Raw genomic sequence first — 20,000 nt, forward strand, 5'->3', positions numbered from 1 at the left:
CAAGATCCTCCGTTCGTGTCCATGAAAAGTTGTATGTCATCAGCCAGGAGAGTGACCAAATTTAGACGAAAGGGGAAATACCCCACCATTAATGCCGAAATAAATGTATTCTTAATTAATGAGGCAAGCACCTTCCAGGAAGAGTGGCACCCTTCTCCCAGGAAGAGCCCACCTGCCGCTAGGTACAAACCACAAGCTCCACGACAGCATTTATGGTGACCCAGAGTCACGGGATTGATCCCGTTGTGATTGACTGCTTTGGAGATTACATACGGGAACACCGAATTTATAAGATAAAGTCTACGCCAGAGAAAGCTCAGTAATATGCTGAACAGGCATAGTATACTCACATTATACTCACTGTCAGCCATTAAGGAAAGTGTGCCTCAAGACATCGTTGCAAATTCTTTATACGTATTTTATAATCGTAAATACACACATTCTTTATACATATTTTCTAACTGCAAACACGCATATTCTTTATACATATTTTCTAACTGTAAACACGCATATTCTTTATACATATTTTCTAACTGCAAACACGCATATTCTTTATACATATTTTCTAACTGTAAACACGCATATTCTTTATACATATTTTCTAACTGCAAACACGCATATTCTTTATACATATTTTCTAACTGTAAACACGCATATTCTTTATACATATTTTCTAACTGTAAACACGCATATTCTTTATACATATTTTCTAACTGCAAACACGCACACGAGCGGTAAGGAGAAAATACAACAGTCATTGTATATCATACATAAAACTCATAGTATCAAAAGTGGGTAGAGGTTTTAAGTAAAAATATGACTAGGCCTACTGTTTAGATTTTTTTATAATATTGTAGTGATATAGATTTTTACATCAGGATGCACCGTATAAGAGCTTTTGATATCTTGTCATCTTTTTCACTTTGAGAACATTTGCAGACACTACGTAAAATATAATTGATATTATATTAACACTAATATTTTTTTTTTGGTAATATTAAAGTACTGCTTAAACAGAATTTAAAAAAAATTAGGCAAAATATAATGACTTTTTTTTTTGGGGGGGGGATATTTAATGAAAAAAAAATAGATTAAAAATATATATGTAACACCTATATTAAAAGTTTTGAATGTTTGTCAGTATATGTATATTTTTACACATTCAGCAGCGCTGTATAGCCCTTGTGGCTTAGCGATTCTTTTGTATTATAATAATAATTTACACATTCAACATATTTCGGATTCAAATTTGAAATAGGCAGAAGCTTAAAAAAATATAAATAACGATTCTGTTCATCATCTGTGAAGCAAACATTTATATATACACAAGAATTCTTGTTAATTTCTCATGTCTTCAACAAACAAACACACACACACACACACACACACACACACACACACACACACACACACACACACACACACAAACATCTTCACATTAGTTTGAGTCCTAGGCTCGTAAAAGAAAGTGAGCGTGCTCATGCAGTTCCAACAACCAACTACCTGTTAGAATAGCATCCGTGTGCTGATAAGAGGTTTGTATCTGTCATTAGAGTCTACCACTGCGAAGATATGAATTCCATGGTCAAATCTCTGTTGTCTTCCTGAGCGAGAATATGAACTGCTTGTTAGAGCTTCAAGTGACTCAGCGCTTCCAGGAGAAATATTTGAACTGCATAGTGGAATAAATTAATAATGACTCAGCTCTACTCTGACCGAGCATGTTAACTGCATGTAGGATCCTTCAATATCCCACGTCTTCCACGGTGTGGCTATAAACTGTGTGGTGGTAGATAACAGTGACTCAGTCTTCCAGAGTGAAGACGTGAGCTGCGTGGTAGGATGTCTCAGTGGCTCAGGACCAGTAAGACTCTTGACGACATCACGACTACGACGATTATGACGCTGGACACTCCTGCTGGACATCCTGGAATAGGGAATGAAAAGTTGCTATTTCCCTTTGAGCACATCCAATAAAATACATTACATATCCTGCCTAACAAAACACTCACAATGTCCAACCTACCACCCATCTCGTCCAGTCCATTTCGGTACCTCATCCAACTCACCACTCACCTCGTCTAACCCACCTTCTCACAACCCACCTTGACTAGCCCGCCACCTGTCTCATCCAGCCCACTACCTATATGCAAAAGATATCTAGTTGAATAATATTAATAGTCTTATGAGGCTAGTGCTAGGTTTATTAGGTGTATATGGTACACAAGAGTTGGTTGGTGTTAGTCCACGCCAGGCCGAGGGCCTAGCGAGAGAAAAAATTGAGGGTCTTGTTAGCCCAGCTCTATGTAGAACTAGACCTACTAGATGGCAGCACCAGGCCTAGGGCGGAATGGAGGGAAGTACTAAGCCTGACAGTGATTACACGCCTTTTTTCGTGCAGCCTACCATCTACCAATTCAAACACACAAGCCATCTTCTACAACCCATATGCACACATATTCGAGTTCTCAGCTTCCACTATCACCCCAACTAGCTCCACTTACACATAGTCTATCCCTCTCACATGGCCAGTCCAACGTATGAATCCAACCCACCTTTTTACATTGTCCAGCCTGCCCCCTTGAAACAGTTCTCCCGTATTTCATCCAGCCTACCCTTACTTCGTCCATCCACCCCCACTCCAAACATCGTTCTGCCCACCATCCACCTCATCCAGTCCACCATCCTCCAGCCTTCCACACATCTTGTCCAGCCCACCCTACTTCATCCGGTCCATTCACATACGGCCATCCTACTACCCACCACGTCCATCGTATTACCCACCACGATCATCCTATTACCAGTCACGTTCGTCCTACCCACTACCTTCATGCCACCACCTAGCACATTCATGCCACCACTCACCTTGGCCGGCGGCAGCTCGGCCTTCCATGATGGACGCATGGAATGGAACGTTGACAGAGACTAATGCCTCGGTACTCTTAGAGTAGAGGTTGAAGATTGAAGCTGTGCAGTTGACGGAGACGCTGTCCCCGCGCAGTAGTCTGGGTCCTAGAGGGAAGCGCAGACCAAGGATCGCAGTTTCCAGACCCGTCTCTGGATCTTCCAGGGGCGGGTAGGGTATAAGCCAGCTCGGGTCCGCCTAGGCAAAAAAGGAGTTGGAGTAGTGAGAGAGTGGAAGGGTAAACAGGGTAAACAGAGGATAAAAATGGGAGCAAGAGAGCATAATTGTTTCATCAATTAAGTCTCAAGAAAGCGAAGAGGACTGATGAACCATTCCAGGGAACAAAATTCAAATAATTAACTTGATATAATGTGAGGTAACGTAATGTATCTTTATAAGCAAAGAGTTTTGTATAATATCTTAAGATGGTGTATTTCTACCTAGTTGCGATTTTTCTCAAACTATGATGAGAGTGAATCCCTTATGAGCGTCATGTGTAACTTAATGTGTCACTATTACTGAAAGTCAAGAGAGAGAGAGAGAGAGAGAGAGAGAGAGAGAGAGAGAGAGAGAGAGAGAATAATTTATTTTGCAATAGCCTTCACCACATTTCTGAATTCTGTTTATAATCGTACTTGTGTAAAACCAATATGTGATAATGTGTTTTAATTGCAAAAGGAATGGTGTAAATGTCATTAAAATCAATAATATGATTTGCAAATAAAAAAAATATTAAGAATAACTAGTCATACAAATATTACGATGCAATCCATGAAGACGAAACACTTCAGAAGTATTGCTAGAAATTAAAAATTTACTGTGATTTTGAGGAATAATTATGATTTACTAACAGAAGTCAATTAAAGAAGCAGATAAGCTAAATAGCTTTATATTGATATATACGAATATCAGTTGTAGACTGTTGCAACCCTTGAATGGGTTACAATGTATATGATGTATATGTATATAATGTATATTATCTTTTCATATAATTTTATATTGCTTATATTTGCGATAATAGATAAATCGTAAATATATGACTTTATATTATTATTTGTCTTAGTTACTTTTGTTAGGTAGGATGTAACATATTATGTGCTCATAGTTCAAGTCTTGATTGTCTAACTACTGTAATTATCGCTGGTGGCTCGTTACTTTGCCGGCTTCTCGTTGTTGCTGGGCAGCAACTGTCCACGGAGCTCTCACGTGATAGAGGGGGGGGGGTGTTCTCACCTCACCTGAAGTATTCAGTCTGGTCTAGACTCGCTTGGTAGTTGGACGTATTCTAGGCAAGACGAGCCTAAATTTCCCTTATTGGCCCTTGTTGGAAGATCGTCTCTTTCTTATTATTGTTGTTAGCTCTGGAGACTCTGTTCACCGAACATTGTATAGACTTAGTGATTTTCGACATTGTACTGAGGTTGTGTGTCGCATAGACACTCTAAGCAACTCAGGTCCTGAGCTGTAGCTTCTGACCTAATTTGTACTGGTATCTGTGTACTGTCACAGTCGGGGATTTTCTTATGCTGAACTTAGATTCAGTAGTAAGTTTTGTGACTTTTGTGGAGGATCTGCTGATGGTCCCTACTAGCTGTCTTTATATTATCTCATTGTTCCTGATTGTGTCGTAGTTGCTTGTTATATTGCTATTGGGCTTAGCATTCTTTTTATTGTTCAAGCAGACTGTTCTGATTGCCAGTTGATCAAGAAGTTAGTTTATTAGAGGACTTTGTCAGTCACTTGTTTAAGTCTAGTCGAGTCGTGAGAAATAGTGAATTACTTAGAGCACTTACACACATACACACAAACTTATTTGTATATTGTATTATTAAATGTTCATGTACCAGACGGTACTTAAGACATAAATGTGATATGTGCTATCAGCACAATAATACTGTACACGAGAGGAGTGATTATTCTTATTTTGTTGATATTGATTTAATTTAATTTGATATACGCCTAGACAACTTAACTATTAATAAATTTATTAAATTTTAATTTCTCTAGTTAGTAGCCTACCAGTTGTAATCCCGAAGCACTAATAACTCTTATTGAATTCTAATGGATAATTGGACAAGGATACTGACTACTTGTTACGAAAACCCAGTAGCAGGCTGGATGCTAGAAGGGCAGTCCTTTCTAGTATTCACTGGAGATCTCTAAGCTTTTAGAATCGCGTTTTTTGTAACATAGACGTAAGAGTTGCAAAATTAATTTACTGGAGGAAACTTTTGCTTTGTTGAATAAGACAAATGCCACACCTGGTTAGCTCTATTGAAAGACGTTTCGCCCATTGCGGGATTTATTAATTTAGTACAGAGGCATAAATATAAGGCCTTTTACACTAGAGTCTGTGAAAGAAGTAGAGATGCAGCCGTTGAAGACATATAAGTATGGATAATAATAATAATAATAATAATTATTATTATTATTATTATTATTATTATTATTATTATTATTATTATTATTATTATTATTATTATTATTATTATTTCTACAAGTACATGAACAAGGTATACTGACCATAGTATTCCGGGCAAAGTAGGTCAGTTTTGTCACAGGATGCGACCCACACCAGTCGATTAACACCCAGGTACCCATTTACTGATGGGTGAACATGGATAACCGGTGAAAGAAAACACGCCCAATGGTTTTTTACCCTTGCCGGGAATCTAACCTGGACCCTCAGCGTGTGGAACGAGAGCCTTTGCCACCAGGCCACGGGCCACTAGTTACAGTTAGCTAGGACCTATAAGGTGCTTGAGTGGTAGAGGATATTCTCAGTCATATTGATAAAATCTGATACTCAGGTGAAACCTATGAATTGTTGTAATGGGGAAGCGCTAAACTAGTAGGATTATACAGCACCTGTTGAGGGAATGGAAATATTGAAGCTTAATTCAGGGAGCTGGAGCACAGATCTAATTCCCTGGATCAAGAGCCCCTCACCATCGTCAAGGAACCTCCCTTGAAGGGATGTCTGTAAGATACCCAGGTGCTGCACATCAGTCTTATTCATCAACTTGTTGGTATTGCATCTTTTTTCTAATATTTTGTGACATACCAACACCATGGATTCTTAATAATATCTTTAGTTCCATTGATAAATCAATGAAGCAATTTATGGGCACAGCCTACTTCCATTAGTTATCCTCGCCCATATTTGGCCACTCGTTCAACTGCTGCATCTCTCGAAACATCTGAATAAGGACACCCAGCTACTGCTCAGGTGTCTCGTCCATCATCTTGCTAGTATTGTACATTTGTTCTAATGATATATTTTTTACCCTGAAGTGAATTCAGAACAGTTAATCCTAAATGTCTTTCAGCTGTTCATTCATAATTTATTTTTTTAATCGGCATGAAGCCATTAGCTTTGTCTACAATATTCAGTAACATTATTTGGGGATATATTTATTTATTCATGAACACAAAAATGGAGTTTTGAAAGTTAGGTATTTTCTCTCATAAGCAAACAATTCGCATCACTCAAATAACACTCACATTTTTTTTTTACTCTAGCTGAACAATTGCAACAGATACGTTCGTTAAGGAATTGATAAGATCAGTGAGAACAATTAAAACATATAGTAGTATTAATAATTAATAAAACCATTGTAGCCTCTGTACAGCATTTGAGCTGCGTCCTTAAGCTGCGAGTTTACGTTGTTTGCGCACTACTGGTTACGTCCTTAAGCTGCGAGTTTACGTTGTTTGCGCACTACTGGTTACGTCCTTAAGCTGCGAGTTTACGTTGTTTGCGCACTACTGGTTACGTCCTTAAGCTGCGAGTTTACGTTGTTTGCGCACTACTGGTTACGTCCTTAAGCTGCGAGTTTACGTTGTTTGCGCACTACTGGTTACGTCCTTAAGCTGCGAGTTTACGTTGTTTGCGCACTACTGGTTACAGTTGTTTATAAGTTGAGTGTATTGCTACAGGGTTGCGCATTATATAGTGCTGGCTTGTCTTACCACTTGTGCGTAAAAACAAATGGTGAACAAACATTTTCCCAGTGTATTGCTACCTAAGAGAAAGGACTCCGTAAATACATTGTATATATTGCTTTTTCATATAATTTTACATCGCTGACGTTTTTATTAATAGCTACAATTAAAATTTTACATTGTATATTATGAGTTACCTGCAGGCCCTGCTGATCTCTCTCTCTCTCTCTCTCTCTCTCTCTCTCTCTCTCTCTCTCTATCTGGTCTTAGTGGTGGAAATACCTCCATGTCTACTCTGTCTATTATTATTTACACTGTTTTTGGTAATGTTTCCGATGGTGTGCTAGGACATTGCATCTCATAAAAGTGCTACTTAATTCACAGATATATGAATCACATATCTGGTATCGAGTTCAACTCTCAAACTTCATTTGTTCTGGCATCTACTCACAGTCGTAGTCGGGAGACTGGAACTGCTGAACTTGGTTTCAGTAATAAGGGAGTTTAGTCTTTTCGGGAGAATCTGCTGAATCTCTCCAGTTAAGGTCGGTGTGTTCTCCCTGATTCCTTCCCTGATGCTGTTGTGTTCTCTAGTGCTTCCACCCCTCACAGGAGGTTCCTTGTCGCTGGTGAGGGGGCTCTTGATCTAGGTAATTGGTTCTGTGATACAGTTCCCTGAATTAAGCTTGAATATCTTCCATCCTCCTCCAATGCGCTGTATAATCCTACGGGTTTAGCTCTCCCCCATGATTATAATAATCTGGTGCTTCCTGCATTATTACTGTTTGGTGACTGAGTCGCCATATGGATCAAACAAGTTGTTTAACTCTAAGTCTTACTGAGTCATACTGAGCATTTACACACACACACGCACACACACACACACACACACACACACACACACATATTACACTCGCACACACAAACACACACACACACATATTACACACGCACACACACACGCACACACACACACGCACACACACACACACACACACACACACACACACACACACACTCACACACACACACACACACACACACACACACACACACACACACACACACACACACGCACGCACACACACACACACACACACACACACACACACACACACACACACACTCACACACACACACTACTACTTCTACTATTGTACTTATGATTACATATTATAGCAACGTACCAGATGCTAAATATTAATAGTAATGCAGTATCTTGTCAAATTTACATATGGCACATAATATTTTATGTACAGAATAACTATGATATATAAGTATATTCCAAGAGCTGTGTAGGCGCTTATCTCTTTAATTATTCTAGCTACATTTACTGTAATTATTACCACCTAAACACCTTTGTTATTAAGATCTAAACTTTTATTTAGTTGATTTCTATTTATTTAGTTGCAATCTAAAAGCGATATTGAGAAGCCATATAATTTTAGGGAGTAACTGGACTAGAATAGACACTAACAAACTTTTAAACACGCTACATAATAGAGGGGGATCAATAAGTTGATCTATTATTCTCTGAGATATCTCCACTTAATAGATGTCGCATTTTGTAACAATGGGATCAGGGATTTTTTATCAAAGGTGTTGGAAATATTGTCTATTTTGACTTTCTAGTGACACTATAGTCACACTTTTGAGTAATTTCTTGATCTGAGGAGTTAGGGTTCGGGCTTGTACATAAAGACCATTCCAGTTCTCTTAATCCAAGTAAATGGAGATTCTGTTAATGAGCTCTGGCTTTTAGACAATCAATCCTTTCTAAATGGTAAAGTAATATTTTACTAGGATCATAGATTCCTATAATCACTCTCTTGGTGTATTCTATTTTTATTATTATGTTTTTATTAACACACTGGCCGATTCCCACCAAGGCAGGGTGGCCCGAAAAAGAAAAACTTTCATCATCATTCACTCCATCACTGTCTTGCCAGAAGGGTGCTTTACACTACAGTTATAAAACTGCAACATTAACACCCCTCCTTCAGAGTGTAGACACTGTACTTCCCATCTTGGTGTATATTATTCGTAATCTCTGTACATGTGAAACAATTGATACTTTGTCGAAGATAAGTACATTAAAATTTCAATCGTGTTGGCAGATAGCTAAATATCTTCGTGTGAAATATAGAAATTACACTGCCAAAATTGTCAGAGCAATAAGAGATCAGAGTCTTAGAGCAGCCTGTGTCACTATTTAATAAAATGTCCTTGACTGATTTAGAAAATTAGAGAGCTAAAAGCAGAAGTATCTGAGCCCAGTTTAACTCCGTTTTCGCTCACGTATTCTTGCGTAAATGGAACATAATCACAGAGCGTATCAAAGAATGTGATTCAGCATCATATTCGTACTACAGATTGTATACCTGAATCCTAGAGCTGATCTAGAAGCTCTAGGAATGGTTGGACTTATTGCCCATCCTAATGAACGTCCAGACAGATTTGCTAATTTCCCTACTCCTCCAGTGCCTACTGGTGATCAGTTTGAGAGGATGGAACGACTAATACAATTGCAGATTGCACATAGGCCCAGAGAAAATTGAATGAAAAATTCCAAAGAGAAACTGTTCAATTTGAAAGCTAACACCATACTACTTGATCTGATCATCCTTGTAACGCTATTCAGGACACTTTTAACGTGAAAAAAAAACAGTCTCCATGGTTCCTAAGTACTTTGAAAGTGACGTAGACACTGATGTTTTGGAGAACCAGGTACGTGTAATGAATTAGCCACTCAAATGCAGGACAGTATTATTGCACACAGCATTGACAGGCCGAGTTCAAACTTGCCTTGCCCTTTTACAAGTATATTAATGATTGCTATGAAACAAGTATATTAATTATGTTAAAGTGTAATCACTGAGCTATCAGCGTGCATTTCGTATGTTGCAGTGTCAGATTCATAAGTGAAGAAAAAAATTGCTTTTGAGAGGTGGTGCAAGACCTCAAATTGCAACGTTTTTGAAAAACTTTTTCAGCTAATATTACACGAAGAACCATTTGTCACTGATAATACCACTGATGATAATTATCTAGTTGAAACTTGTAGAGAAAAGCCTGATTTATTTCCTTTCAGTGCAATTGATCTATGTCAAATATTCAGCAACTATCCTTGCTACCAGTTGAGTTAGACTATGATGATAATTTAGGTCTCGATATGACTCCCCGTACTAGTGAACTTAGGATACCTATGACATTTTTGTTCTCACTAATGAGGATCAAGGATCAGTTTGTTGACCAGTCTCTGTAAAGACTGAAAGATATAGCAGTAACTGAGAATGAAGTGAAGGATCTCAATTACTGTTACTATTTTATTATTATAATATATTATATTATATAATATATTATTATTATTATATTATATAATATATTATTATTATATTATTATATTATATTATGTTACTATTATATTAACAATGGGCTAGTAACCCATTTTCCTGTAATAATTACTAAAAGATTAAGAAGAAGAAAATTGTCAAAGCGGGAAGTCTGAATGTGCGTGGATGTTGTGCTAAGATAAAGAGATGATTGTGGATGTTATGAATGAGAAGAAGCTGGATGTCCTGGCTTTAAGTGAAACAAAGCTGAAGGGGGTGGGAGAGTTTCAGTGGAGAGGAATAAATGGGATTAGGTCAGGGGTTTCAAATAGAGTTAGAGCTAAAGAAGGAGTAGCAATAATGTTGAAGGATAAGCTATGGCAGGACAAGAGGGACTATATATGTATTAATTCAAGGATTATGTGGAGTAAAATAAAGGTTGGATGTGAGAAATGGGTTATAGTAAGCGTATATGCACCTGGGGAAGAGAGAAGTATAAAGGAGAGAGAGAGATTTTGGGAAATGTTGAGTAATTGCGTGGGGAGTTTTGAACCAAGTGTGAGAGTACTTATGGTTGGAGATTTTAATGCTAAAGTGGGTAAAAATGTTGTGGAGGGAGTAGTAGGTAAATTTGGGGTGCCAGGGGTAAATGAAAATGGGGAGCCTTTAATTGAGCTATGTGTAGAAAGAGGTTTGGTAATAAGTAATACATATTTTATGAAAAAGAGGATAAATAAATATACAAGGTATGATGTAGCACGTAATGAAAGTTTGTTAGATTATGTATTGGTGGATAAAAGGTTGATGGGTAGGCTCCAGGATGTACATGTTTATAAAGGGGCAACTGATATATCGGATCATTATCTAGTTGTAGCTACAGTTAGAGTAAGAGGTAGATGGGATAAGAGGAAAATTACAACAACAAGTAAGAGGGAGGTGAGAGTGGATAAACTAAGAGACGAGGAAGTTCGGGTGAAATATAAGCAACTATTGGCAGAAAGGTGGGCTGGTGCAGGTATGAGTAGTGGGGGAGGGAGGTTCATAAGGGTTGGAATAGTTTTAAAAATGCTGTATTAGAATGTGGGGCAGAAGTTTGTGGTTATAGGAGGGTGGGTGCAGGAGGAAAGAGGAGTGATTGGTGGAATGATGAAGTAAAGGGTGTGATAAAAGAGAAAAAGGTAGCTTATGAGAGGTATTTACAAAGCAGGAGTGTTATAAAAAGAGTAAAGTATATGGAGAGTAAAAGAAAGGTGAAGAGAGTGGTGAGAGAGTGCAAAAGAAGAGCGGATGATAGAGTGGGAGAGGTACTGTCAAAAATTTTTAATGAAAATAAGAAAAAAATTTGGAGTGAGTTAAACAAGTTAAGAAAACCTAGGGGACAAATGGATTTATCAGTTAAAAACAGAGTAGGGGAGTTAGTAGATGGGGAGATGGATGATTTGGGTAGATGGCGAGAATATTTTGTGGAACTTTTAAATGTCGACGAAGAAAGGGAAGTGGTAATTTCATGCACTGGCCAGGGAGGTATACCATCTTTTAGGAGTGAAGAAGAGCAGGATGTGAGTGTGGGGGAGGTGCGTGAGGCATTATGTAGAATGAAAGAGGGTAAAGCAGCTGGAACTGACGGGATCATGACAGAAATGTTAAAAGCAGGGGGAGACATAGTGTTGGAGTGGTTGGTATTTTTGTTTAATAAAAGTATAAAAGAGGGGAAGGTACCTAGGGATTGGCGGAGAGCATGTATAGTCCCTTTATATAAAGAGAAGGGGACAAAAGAGATTGTAAAAATTATAGAGGAATAAGTTTACTGAGTATACCAGGAAAAGTGTACATTAGGGTTATTATTGAAAGAATTAGAGGTAAGACAGAATGTAGGATTGCAGATGAGCAAGGAGGTTTTAGAGTGGGTAGGGGATGTGTAGATCAAGTGTTTACATTGAAGCATATATGTGAACAGTATTTAGATAAAGGTAGCGAAGTTTTTATTGCATTTATAGATTTAGTAAAGGCATATGATAGAGTGGATAGGGGAGCAATGTGGCAGATGTTGCAAGTATATGGAATAGGTGGTAAGTTACTAAATGCTGTTAAGAGTTTTTATGAGGATAGTGAGGCTCAGGTTAGGGTGTGTAGAAGAGAGGGAGACTACTTCCCAGTAAAAGTAGGTCTTAGTGATGTGTAGTGTCACCATGGTTGTTTAATATATTTATAGATGGGGTTGTAAAAGAAGTAAATGCTAAGGTGTACGGGAGAGGGATGGGATTAAATTGTGGGGAATTAAATACAAAATGGGAAGTGACACAGATACGTTCTGCTGATGATACTGTGCTTATGGGTGATTCTAAAGAAAAATTGCAAAGGTTAGTGGACGAATTTGGGAATGTGTGTAAAGGTAGAAAGTTTAAAGTGAACATAGAAAAGAGTAAGGTGATGAGAGTATCAAATGATTTAGATAAAGGAAAATTTGATATCAAATTGGAGAGGAGGAGTATGGAAGAAGTGAATGTTTTCAGATATTTGGGAGTTGACGTGTCAGCGGATGGATTTAGGAAGGATGAGGTTAATCATAAAACTGATGAAGGAAAAAAGATAAGTGGTGTATTGAGGTATATGTGGAGGCATAAAATGTTGTCTATGGAGGCAAAGAAGGGAATGTATGAAAGTATAGTAGTACCAACACTCTTATATGGGTGTGAAGCTTGGGTTGAAAATGCTGCAGCGAGGAGGCGGTTGGAGGCAGTGGAGATGTCCTGTCTAAGAGCAATGTGTGGTGTAAATATTATGCAGAAAATTCGGAGTGTGGAAATTAGGAGAAAGTGTGGAGTTAATGAAAGTATTAGTCAGAGGGCTGAAGAGGGGTTGTTGAGGTGGTTTGGTCATTTAGACAGAATGGATCAAAGTAGAATGACATGGAGAGCGTATAAATCTGTAGGGGAAGGAAGGCAGGGTACGGGTCATCCTCGAAAAGGTTGGAGGGAGGGGGTAAACTAGGTGTTGTGGGCGAGGGGTTTGGACTTCCAGCAAGCGTTCGTGAGCGTGTTAGATAGGAGTGAATGGAGACAAATGGTATTTGGGACCTGACGATCTGTTGGAGTGTGAGCAGGGTAATATTTAGTGAAGGGGTTCAGGGAAACCGGTTATTTTATATAACCGGACTTGAGTCCTGAAAATGGGAAGTACAATGCCTGCACTCTAAAGGAGGGGTTTGGGATATTGGCAGTTTGAAGAGATATATTGTGTATTTTTATACGTATATACTTCTAAACTGTTGTATCCTGGGCACCTCTGCAAAAACAGTGATTATGTGTGAGTGAGGTGAAAGTGTTGAATGATGAAAGTATTTTCTTCTTGGGGATTTTCTTTCTCTTTGGGTCACCCTGCCTCGGGAGGAGACGGCCGACTTGTTGAAAAAAAAAATTAACGGTGTACTTATGGAGGAAAGTACTTGTAAGTTAATAGCTGACAGTGTTTCCAACACAGTGAAGCATCATGTAATCTTATCAGTAACATTTCGTGAACAAGCTATTGGTTTTCCTCACAAGAGTCCTTTAGAAGGACATTTGAGTGTTAGGAAGCTACTAGTTAAACTAGCGAAACACTTCACGTGGACTAAAATGAGAGAAATTGTCTCTATTTTTCTTAAGTTGGATTGCCAGGATATATTCAGTCGGATCAGGGATCCAACTGTTGTTTTTGGGGTTTATAGGGCCACTGACAGCTTACGCCGCATTGATCCGAGGAATGCAACTCTACTTCTAAGATCTTTCGCGAGGCTTTATCTCTCTTAGGAATAAGGTCTGTACATTCTACCAGCTATCACCCGCAAGGTGCACTAGAAAGATTTCATCAGACGATGAAGTGTATGATGAGGGTTTATTTTGAACATTTTTCTAAAGACTGGGATGAATTCATATCTTTTCTTCTGTTCACTGTTAGGGAAAGTGAATAGGTAAGTTGAGGCGTTAGTCGGTGTGAATTAATATTCGGCCACCAGGTACGTGGACGTCTAGCTGTGTTGAAAGACGTGTGGATAAGAAAATCAAATCCATCATTGAGGACGTCATATGCAACAGCATTTGAAAACTGCTGGAGAGCTGTCGACAAAAAAAAACCTAGTTGCTGCCCAGGATAGGATGAAACAATATGAGAAGCATATTGTCTCTCGATCCTTTTAAAGCAGGTGGTAAGATGAAGGCTCAGAAATTAGTACCAGGTCATGTTCTACAAGCCAGGTATGATGGTTCCCTGAAAGTAGTGAAAAAGCTTAGTTACGTAAATTGATACACACATGGCAAGAGAAAATCAAATCAAATTATGTGTACCATGTTAACCAGCTCAAGGCTTACTATGCTAGTTCTCTGCCTGGTCACAGACCGGGCCGCGGGGGCCCCCAGAACTCTCTCCAGGTAAACTCCAGGTACACTGTTACTGTACTTCCTAGGACAGAGGAAGAACACTTCAGTCTAAATGACGTCTGATAAATTAGACACATGTGCAACATTTGGGTATCTTTAATGGGGAAACGTTTCGCCGCACAGTGACTTCCTTCATCAGTCCATACAAAGGAGAATGGTGAAGAACAGGAGAAGTTTGAGATAACCAGTCCCTCAGCCTTCAGTCGATTTGATCAGTCCGTTAATCTTGAAAAGAATACAGCATATGTGGCTTATACACTGTAGGCAGGAGAGGTGCAGCAGTCGTAGGGGGTATCACATCTGACGAATGTGGAAGTAGGTCAGGCCCAGAGTATAGGCATCATCAGTCCTTTGTATGGACTGATGAAGCCACTGTGTAGCGAAACGTTTCCTCATTAAAGATACCCAAATGTTGCACATGTGTCTAATTTATCAACTTGTCGGTTCTCTGAACCATTCTTCTACATACTTGACGTCTCTAGAGGTATAGAGATGTATTTAGACAATTCTGCAAAACTAGAATCGTTCGATAATTTTCTCGGTAACCTTTATGTTGATAATAACATCTTATTTTTACTACATGTACAAGGTATACAGACCATAGCTGACATCAGTGACATACTACTATATAGAAAGCCTCTTGTTATGCTGAGCATTTATGGCAAATTAGTTCAACTAACACCCAGGTACCCATTGTACTGATGGGTGAACACATACAATCGGTGTAAAGAAACACGCCCAATGTTTCTACCCTCGCCGGGAATCGAACCAAAACCCTCGCCGTGTGAAGCTAAAGCTTTAGCCACCAGGCCGCGGGGCACCATAACATTAAACACATGATACTGAGTATCCTTGTTTGTTTAGCGATGTTCCTAAACGCTGTACTCTGGGTGTTCATGACTTCGATGTATAGGATGCTTCTCCAATTAATCGCCCAAACACACACATCAACCCTCTCACTTAACTTCCTCGCATACGCATTGCAGAAATTTTCTGGTTAAGGTTAGGTTATGTTACGTTTGGTTAAGTTGTCGTTTATTCATAATGTATACTAATATACCACAGCAGAAATAAACGTAACTCAAGGTAAAAGTGGCTAAAAGTTCTTAGCAATTTAGTTAACCGGATTCTAGTATTGTAATTATAATTTGTAGTAAATGGTACCTCAACAAATTACTTTTTCTACTGAAGCTGCAGGATCATTTAATGTCATCCAAAGATCCTGTAGCGGTAGCTACAGGATCTTGGGATCATTTATGTTGACCTAACATTTTTTTGGAAATTACATTTTACTACATTAGCAGCAGGTTATAGGATTCTATTAATAATATTATCCTCTCATTATCCATAGCAATGTTTGTACTTTACAGAGTTGTTTTAAGTTCAAGGAAACACTCACTGATTGCCTACCATAGTCTATTGTATTGCAATGAAAGTGTACGAGATGCAAGTCTCAGTACATTGGTAATATAAAGAGTCTCAAGGTAGGAACTGTTGCTAGGTAATCCTTCATGTTCAGCTACTAGGAGAAAATGAGCGAGAAATCTTTTAAAGTGTCAATTCAGGGGTTTTCAACTTCTTTTCCAGTGGTGTCCTCAAATCACATATTTTATCCTGCTGCCGTCCATAAACATAAAAAACATTAAAGAAATACAGAAACTAACTTGTCTCCTGCAATTTTTAATTCGCGAAATATTTGGGTTGTCTGTGTTTAGCTGATTCTTATGATATTAGGTGGAATATTAGACAGATATTCCCTCCTTCCTCGACTGATTGTAAAATTTCTTCTTGTTAATTTATGTTTGTGAGCACAGAAAATCTCAACACACACACAGCTAAGATATGAAAAATTGCTTGAGAACTACCACACTTTATTCTCGCAGTTTAAGAATATTAATTTTTAATCTCTGTCCATAATTCGTCCAGAATCAGTTCCTTATGCATTATTTTCAGACTGCCCACATTACGTGCTTGATACTGATGCAATTCATTGGTTTCGCAACTAGTCATTGTCTTCAGTACATAAGTTTGGATAAGAATGTTATCACATGTTGCTGCACAATATGTGGGGAACATATCCACGATTCCTTGCTTCACTTTGGCAGGCTAAATTTTTAATTTACCTCTCAGAGCATTAATTTTGTTAATTTTGTCGGTGGTACTCCTAAGTGCTCTTTGGCACTCCTGAGTACTCTCAGTGGCACATCAAGGTGCCACTATATATAAATTTAAGTTACTTAAATTTTTATGAGCTACTGTTTTAAGTGGGAGGAATTCTCCCCCCAAAATTGTTGGTACTCAGTAATGATCATCATAACACGACCACCTCAAAAATATCACAGAACGAGTGGGTCTAGAACTCGTATGAGATGATGATCCTAAAACTCTCAGACCAGTGCGACAACCCCTCGGCCAGATAGCCTTAATAAGATTCATCCAGCAAGGTATATTTATATAAAAAATATTGATGCTAGCATGGTCCACAGGTTCTTACAGCCGGATCCCATACCATGGTATCTGTGGCGTGATTTACCTTAACTCCCTTCAAAGCCGCCATTATGATTCACGACAGTGTGAATCATGTCAATTGATCTGAATATTATATATATTAGAACGATGCATGGAGCACCAGCTAGAAATACATAATGACAAGAGTTAGGAAAGAGAGAAATCAAGTAGAAAATTATTTACCCTCGAGAGTTAATATCCAGGATTACCCAACTTTTATGAATCAAAATTATTTTTTCTCAAGCAAAAATTCGTCTGTGAGCCAAATAAACTAAAATGTGATTTTTTTTTATTTTTCAAAGAACTGCGAAAAATATTCTTTTGACAGAAATAAGGTATCTTTTTTCTTTTTTTTTTTTTTTTTTTTTTTTTTGTGTGTGTGTGTGTGTATGTGTGTGTGTGTGTGTGTGTGTGTGTGTGTGTGTGTGTGTGTGTGTGTGTGTGTATGTGTGTGTGTGTGTGTGTGTGTGTATGTGTGTGTGTGTATGTGTGTGTATGTGTGTGTGTGTACTCACCTAGTTGTACTCACCTAGTTGAGGTTGCGGGGGTCGAGTCCGAGCTCCTGGCCCCGCCTCTTCACTGATCGCTACTAGGTCACTCTCCCTGAGCCGTGAGCTTTATCATACCTCTGCTTAAAGCTATGTATGGATCCTGCCTCCACTACATCACTTCCCAAACTATTCCACTTACTGACTACTCTGTGGCTGAAGAAATACTTCCTAACATCCCTGTGATTCATCTGTGTCTTCAACTTCCAACTGTGTCCCCTTGTTACTGTGTCCAATCTCTGGAACATCCTGTCTTTGTCCACCTTGTCAATTCCTCTCAGTATTTTGTATGTCGTTATCATGTCCCCCCTATCTCTCCTGTCCTCCAGTGTCGTCAGGTTGATTTCCCTTAACCTCTCCTCGTAGGACATACCTCTTAGCTCTAAGGCTAGTCTTGTTGCAAACCTTTGCACTTTCTCTAGTTTCTTTACATGCTTGGCTAGGTGTGGGTTCCAAATTGGTGTGTGTGTGTGTGTGTGTGTGTGTGTGTGTGTGTGTGTGTGTGTGTGTGTGTGTGTGTGTGTGTGTGTGTGTGTGTGTATATGTGTGTGTGTATGTGTGTGTACTCACCTATTTGTACTCACCTATTTGTGGTTGTAGGGGTCGAGTCTTAGCTCCTGGCCCCGCCTCTTCACCGGTTGCTACTGGGCCCTCTCTCTCCCCGCTCCATGAGCTTTATCAAACCTCGTCTTAAAACTGTGTATGGTTCCTGCCTCCACTACGTCATTTTCTAGGCTATTCCACTGCCTGACAACTCTATGACTGAAGAAATACTTCCTAATATCTCTCTGAATCATTTGTGTCTTCAACTTCCAATTGTGACCTCTTGTTTCTGTTTCCCCTCCCTGGAACATCCTGTCTTTGTCCACCTTGTCTATTCCACGCAGTATTTTATATGTCGTTATCATGTCTCCCCTGACCCTCCTGTCCTCCAGTGTCGTCAGGCCGATTTCCCTTAATCTTTCTTCATAGGACATTCCCCTTAGCTCTGGAACTAACCTTGTCGCAAACCTTTGTACTTTCTCTAGTTTCTTGATGTGCTTTATCAAGTGCGGGTTCCAAACAGGTGCTGCATACTCCAGTATGGGCCTGACATACACGGTGTACAGTGTCTTGAACGATTCCTTACTAAGGTATCGGAATGCTATTCTCAGGTTTGCCAGGCGCCCATATGCTGCAGCAGTTATCTGATTGATGTGTCCTTCCGGAGACATGCTCGGTGTTATACTCACCCCAAGATCTTTCTCCTTGAGTGAGGTTTGCAGTCTTTGGCCACCTAGCCTATACTCTGTCTGTGGTCTTCTGTGCCCTTCCCCTATCTTCATGACTTTGCATTTGGCAGGATTAAATTCGAGAAGCCATTTGCTGGACCAGGTGTACAGTCTGTCCAGGTCTCTTTGAAGTCCTGCCTGGTCCTCATTTGATTTAATTCTCCTCATTAACTTCACATCATCTGTAAACAGGGACACTTCTGAGTCTAACCCTTCCATCATGTCGTTCACATATACCAAAAATAGCACTGGTCCTAGGACCGACCCCTGTGGGACCCCGCTCGTCACAGGTGCCCACTGTGATACATCATTACGTACCATGACTCGTTGTTGCCTCCCTGTCAGGTATTCTCTGATCCATTGCAGTGCCCTTCCTGTTATATGCGCCTGATGCTCTAGCTTCTGCACTAATCTCTTTTGAGGAACTGTGTCAAAGGCCTTCTTGCAGTCCAAGAAGATACAATCAACTCACCCCTCTCTCTCGTGTCTTACTTCTGTTATTTTATCATAAAACTCCAGAAAGTTTGTGACACAGGATTTGCCTTCCATGAATCCGTGCTGGTTGGCATTTATACTCTTGTTCCTTTCCAGGTGCTCCACCACTCTCCTCCTGATAATCTTCTCCATAACTTTGCATACTATACACGTCAATGACACAGGTCTATAGTTTAGTGCCTCTTTTCTGTCTCCTTTTTTAAAAATGGGAACTACATTTGCCGTCTTCCATACCTCAGGTAGTTGCCCAGTTTCCAGGGACGTGTTGAAGATTGTGGTAAGTGGCACGCACAACATATCTGCTCCCTCTCTAAGGACCCATGGGGAGATGTCCGGTCCCATTGCCTTTGAGGTATCGATGTCCCTTAGCAGTTTCTTCACCTCCTCCTCGTCTGTATGTATGTCGTCCAACACTTGTTGGTGTATTCCTTGCTGGTGTCCCCATCTGGTCTGTCCCCCCAGAGTCCTTCCTGTCCCTACTGTAAATACTTCCATAAATCTCGTGTTGAGCTCCTCACATACCTCTTGATCGTTTCTTGTGAGTTCTCCACCTTCTTTCCTCAGCCTTATCACCTGGTCCT

At 39.4% G+C, this 20,000-nt stretch overlaps 1 protein-coding gene across 1 annotated transcript in view; it reads right to left on the bottom strand.

Moving 5' to 3' along the window:
- Positions 1 to 1,437: 1,437 nt before the first annotated feature.
- The window catches only part of LOC128690338 (uncharacterized), a 58,968-nt gene continuing 40,405 nt past the window's right edge, over positions 1,438 to 20,000 (bottom strand). Inside the window, exons 4-5 of the mRNA XM_070090723.1 lie at positions 2,866 to 3,103; positions 1,438 to 1,927 (exon numbers count right to left, since the gene is read on the bottom strand). Of these exons, the coding sequence (XP_069946824.1) occupies positions 1,848 to 1,927; positions 2,866 to 3,103 (318 nt within the window). The 3' untranslated portion in view covers positions 1,438 to 1,847. The remainder of the gene's footprint in view (positions 1,928 to 2,865; positions 3,104 to 20,000) is intronic.

Source organism: Cherax quadricarinatus, chromosome 32 (assembly GCF_038502225.1).
Source record: "Cherax quadricarinatus isolate ZL_2023a chromosome 32, ASM3850222v1, whole genome shotgun sequence".
In the NCBI taxonomy this organism is placed as follows: Eukaryota; Metazoa; Arthropoda; class Malacostraca; order Decapoda; family Parastacidae; genus Cherax; species Cherax quadricarinatus.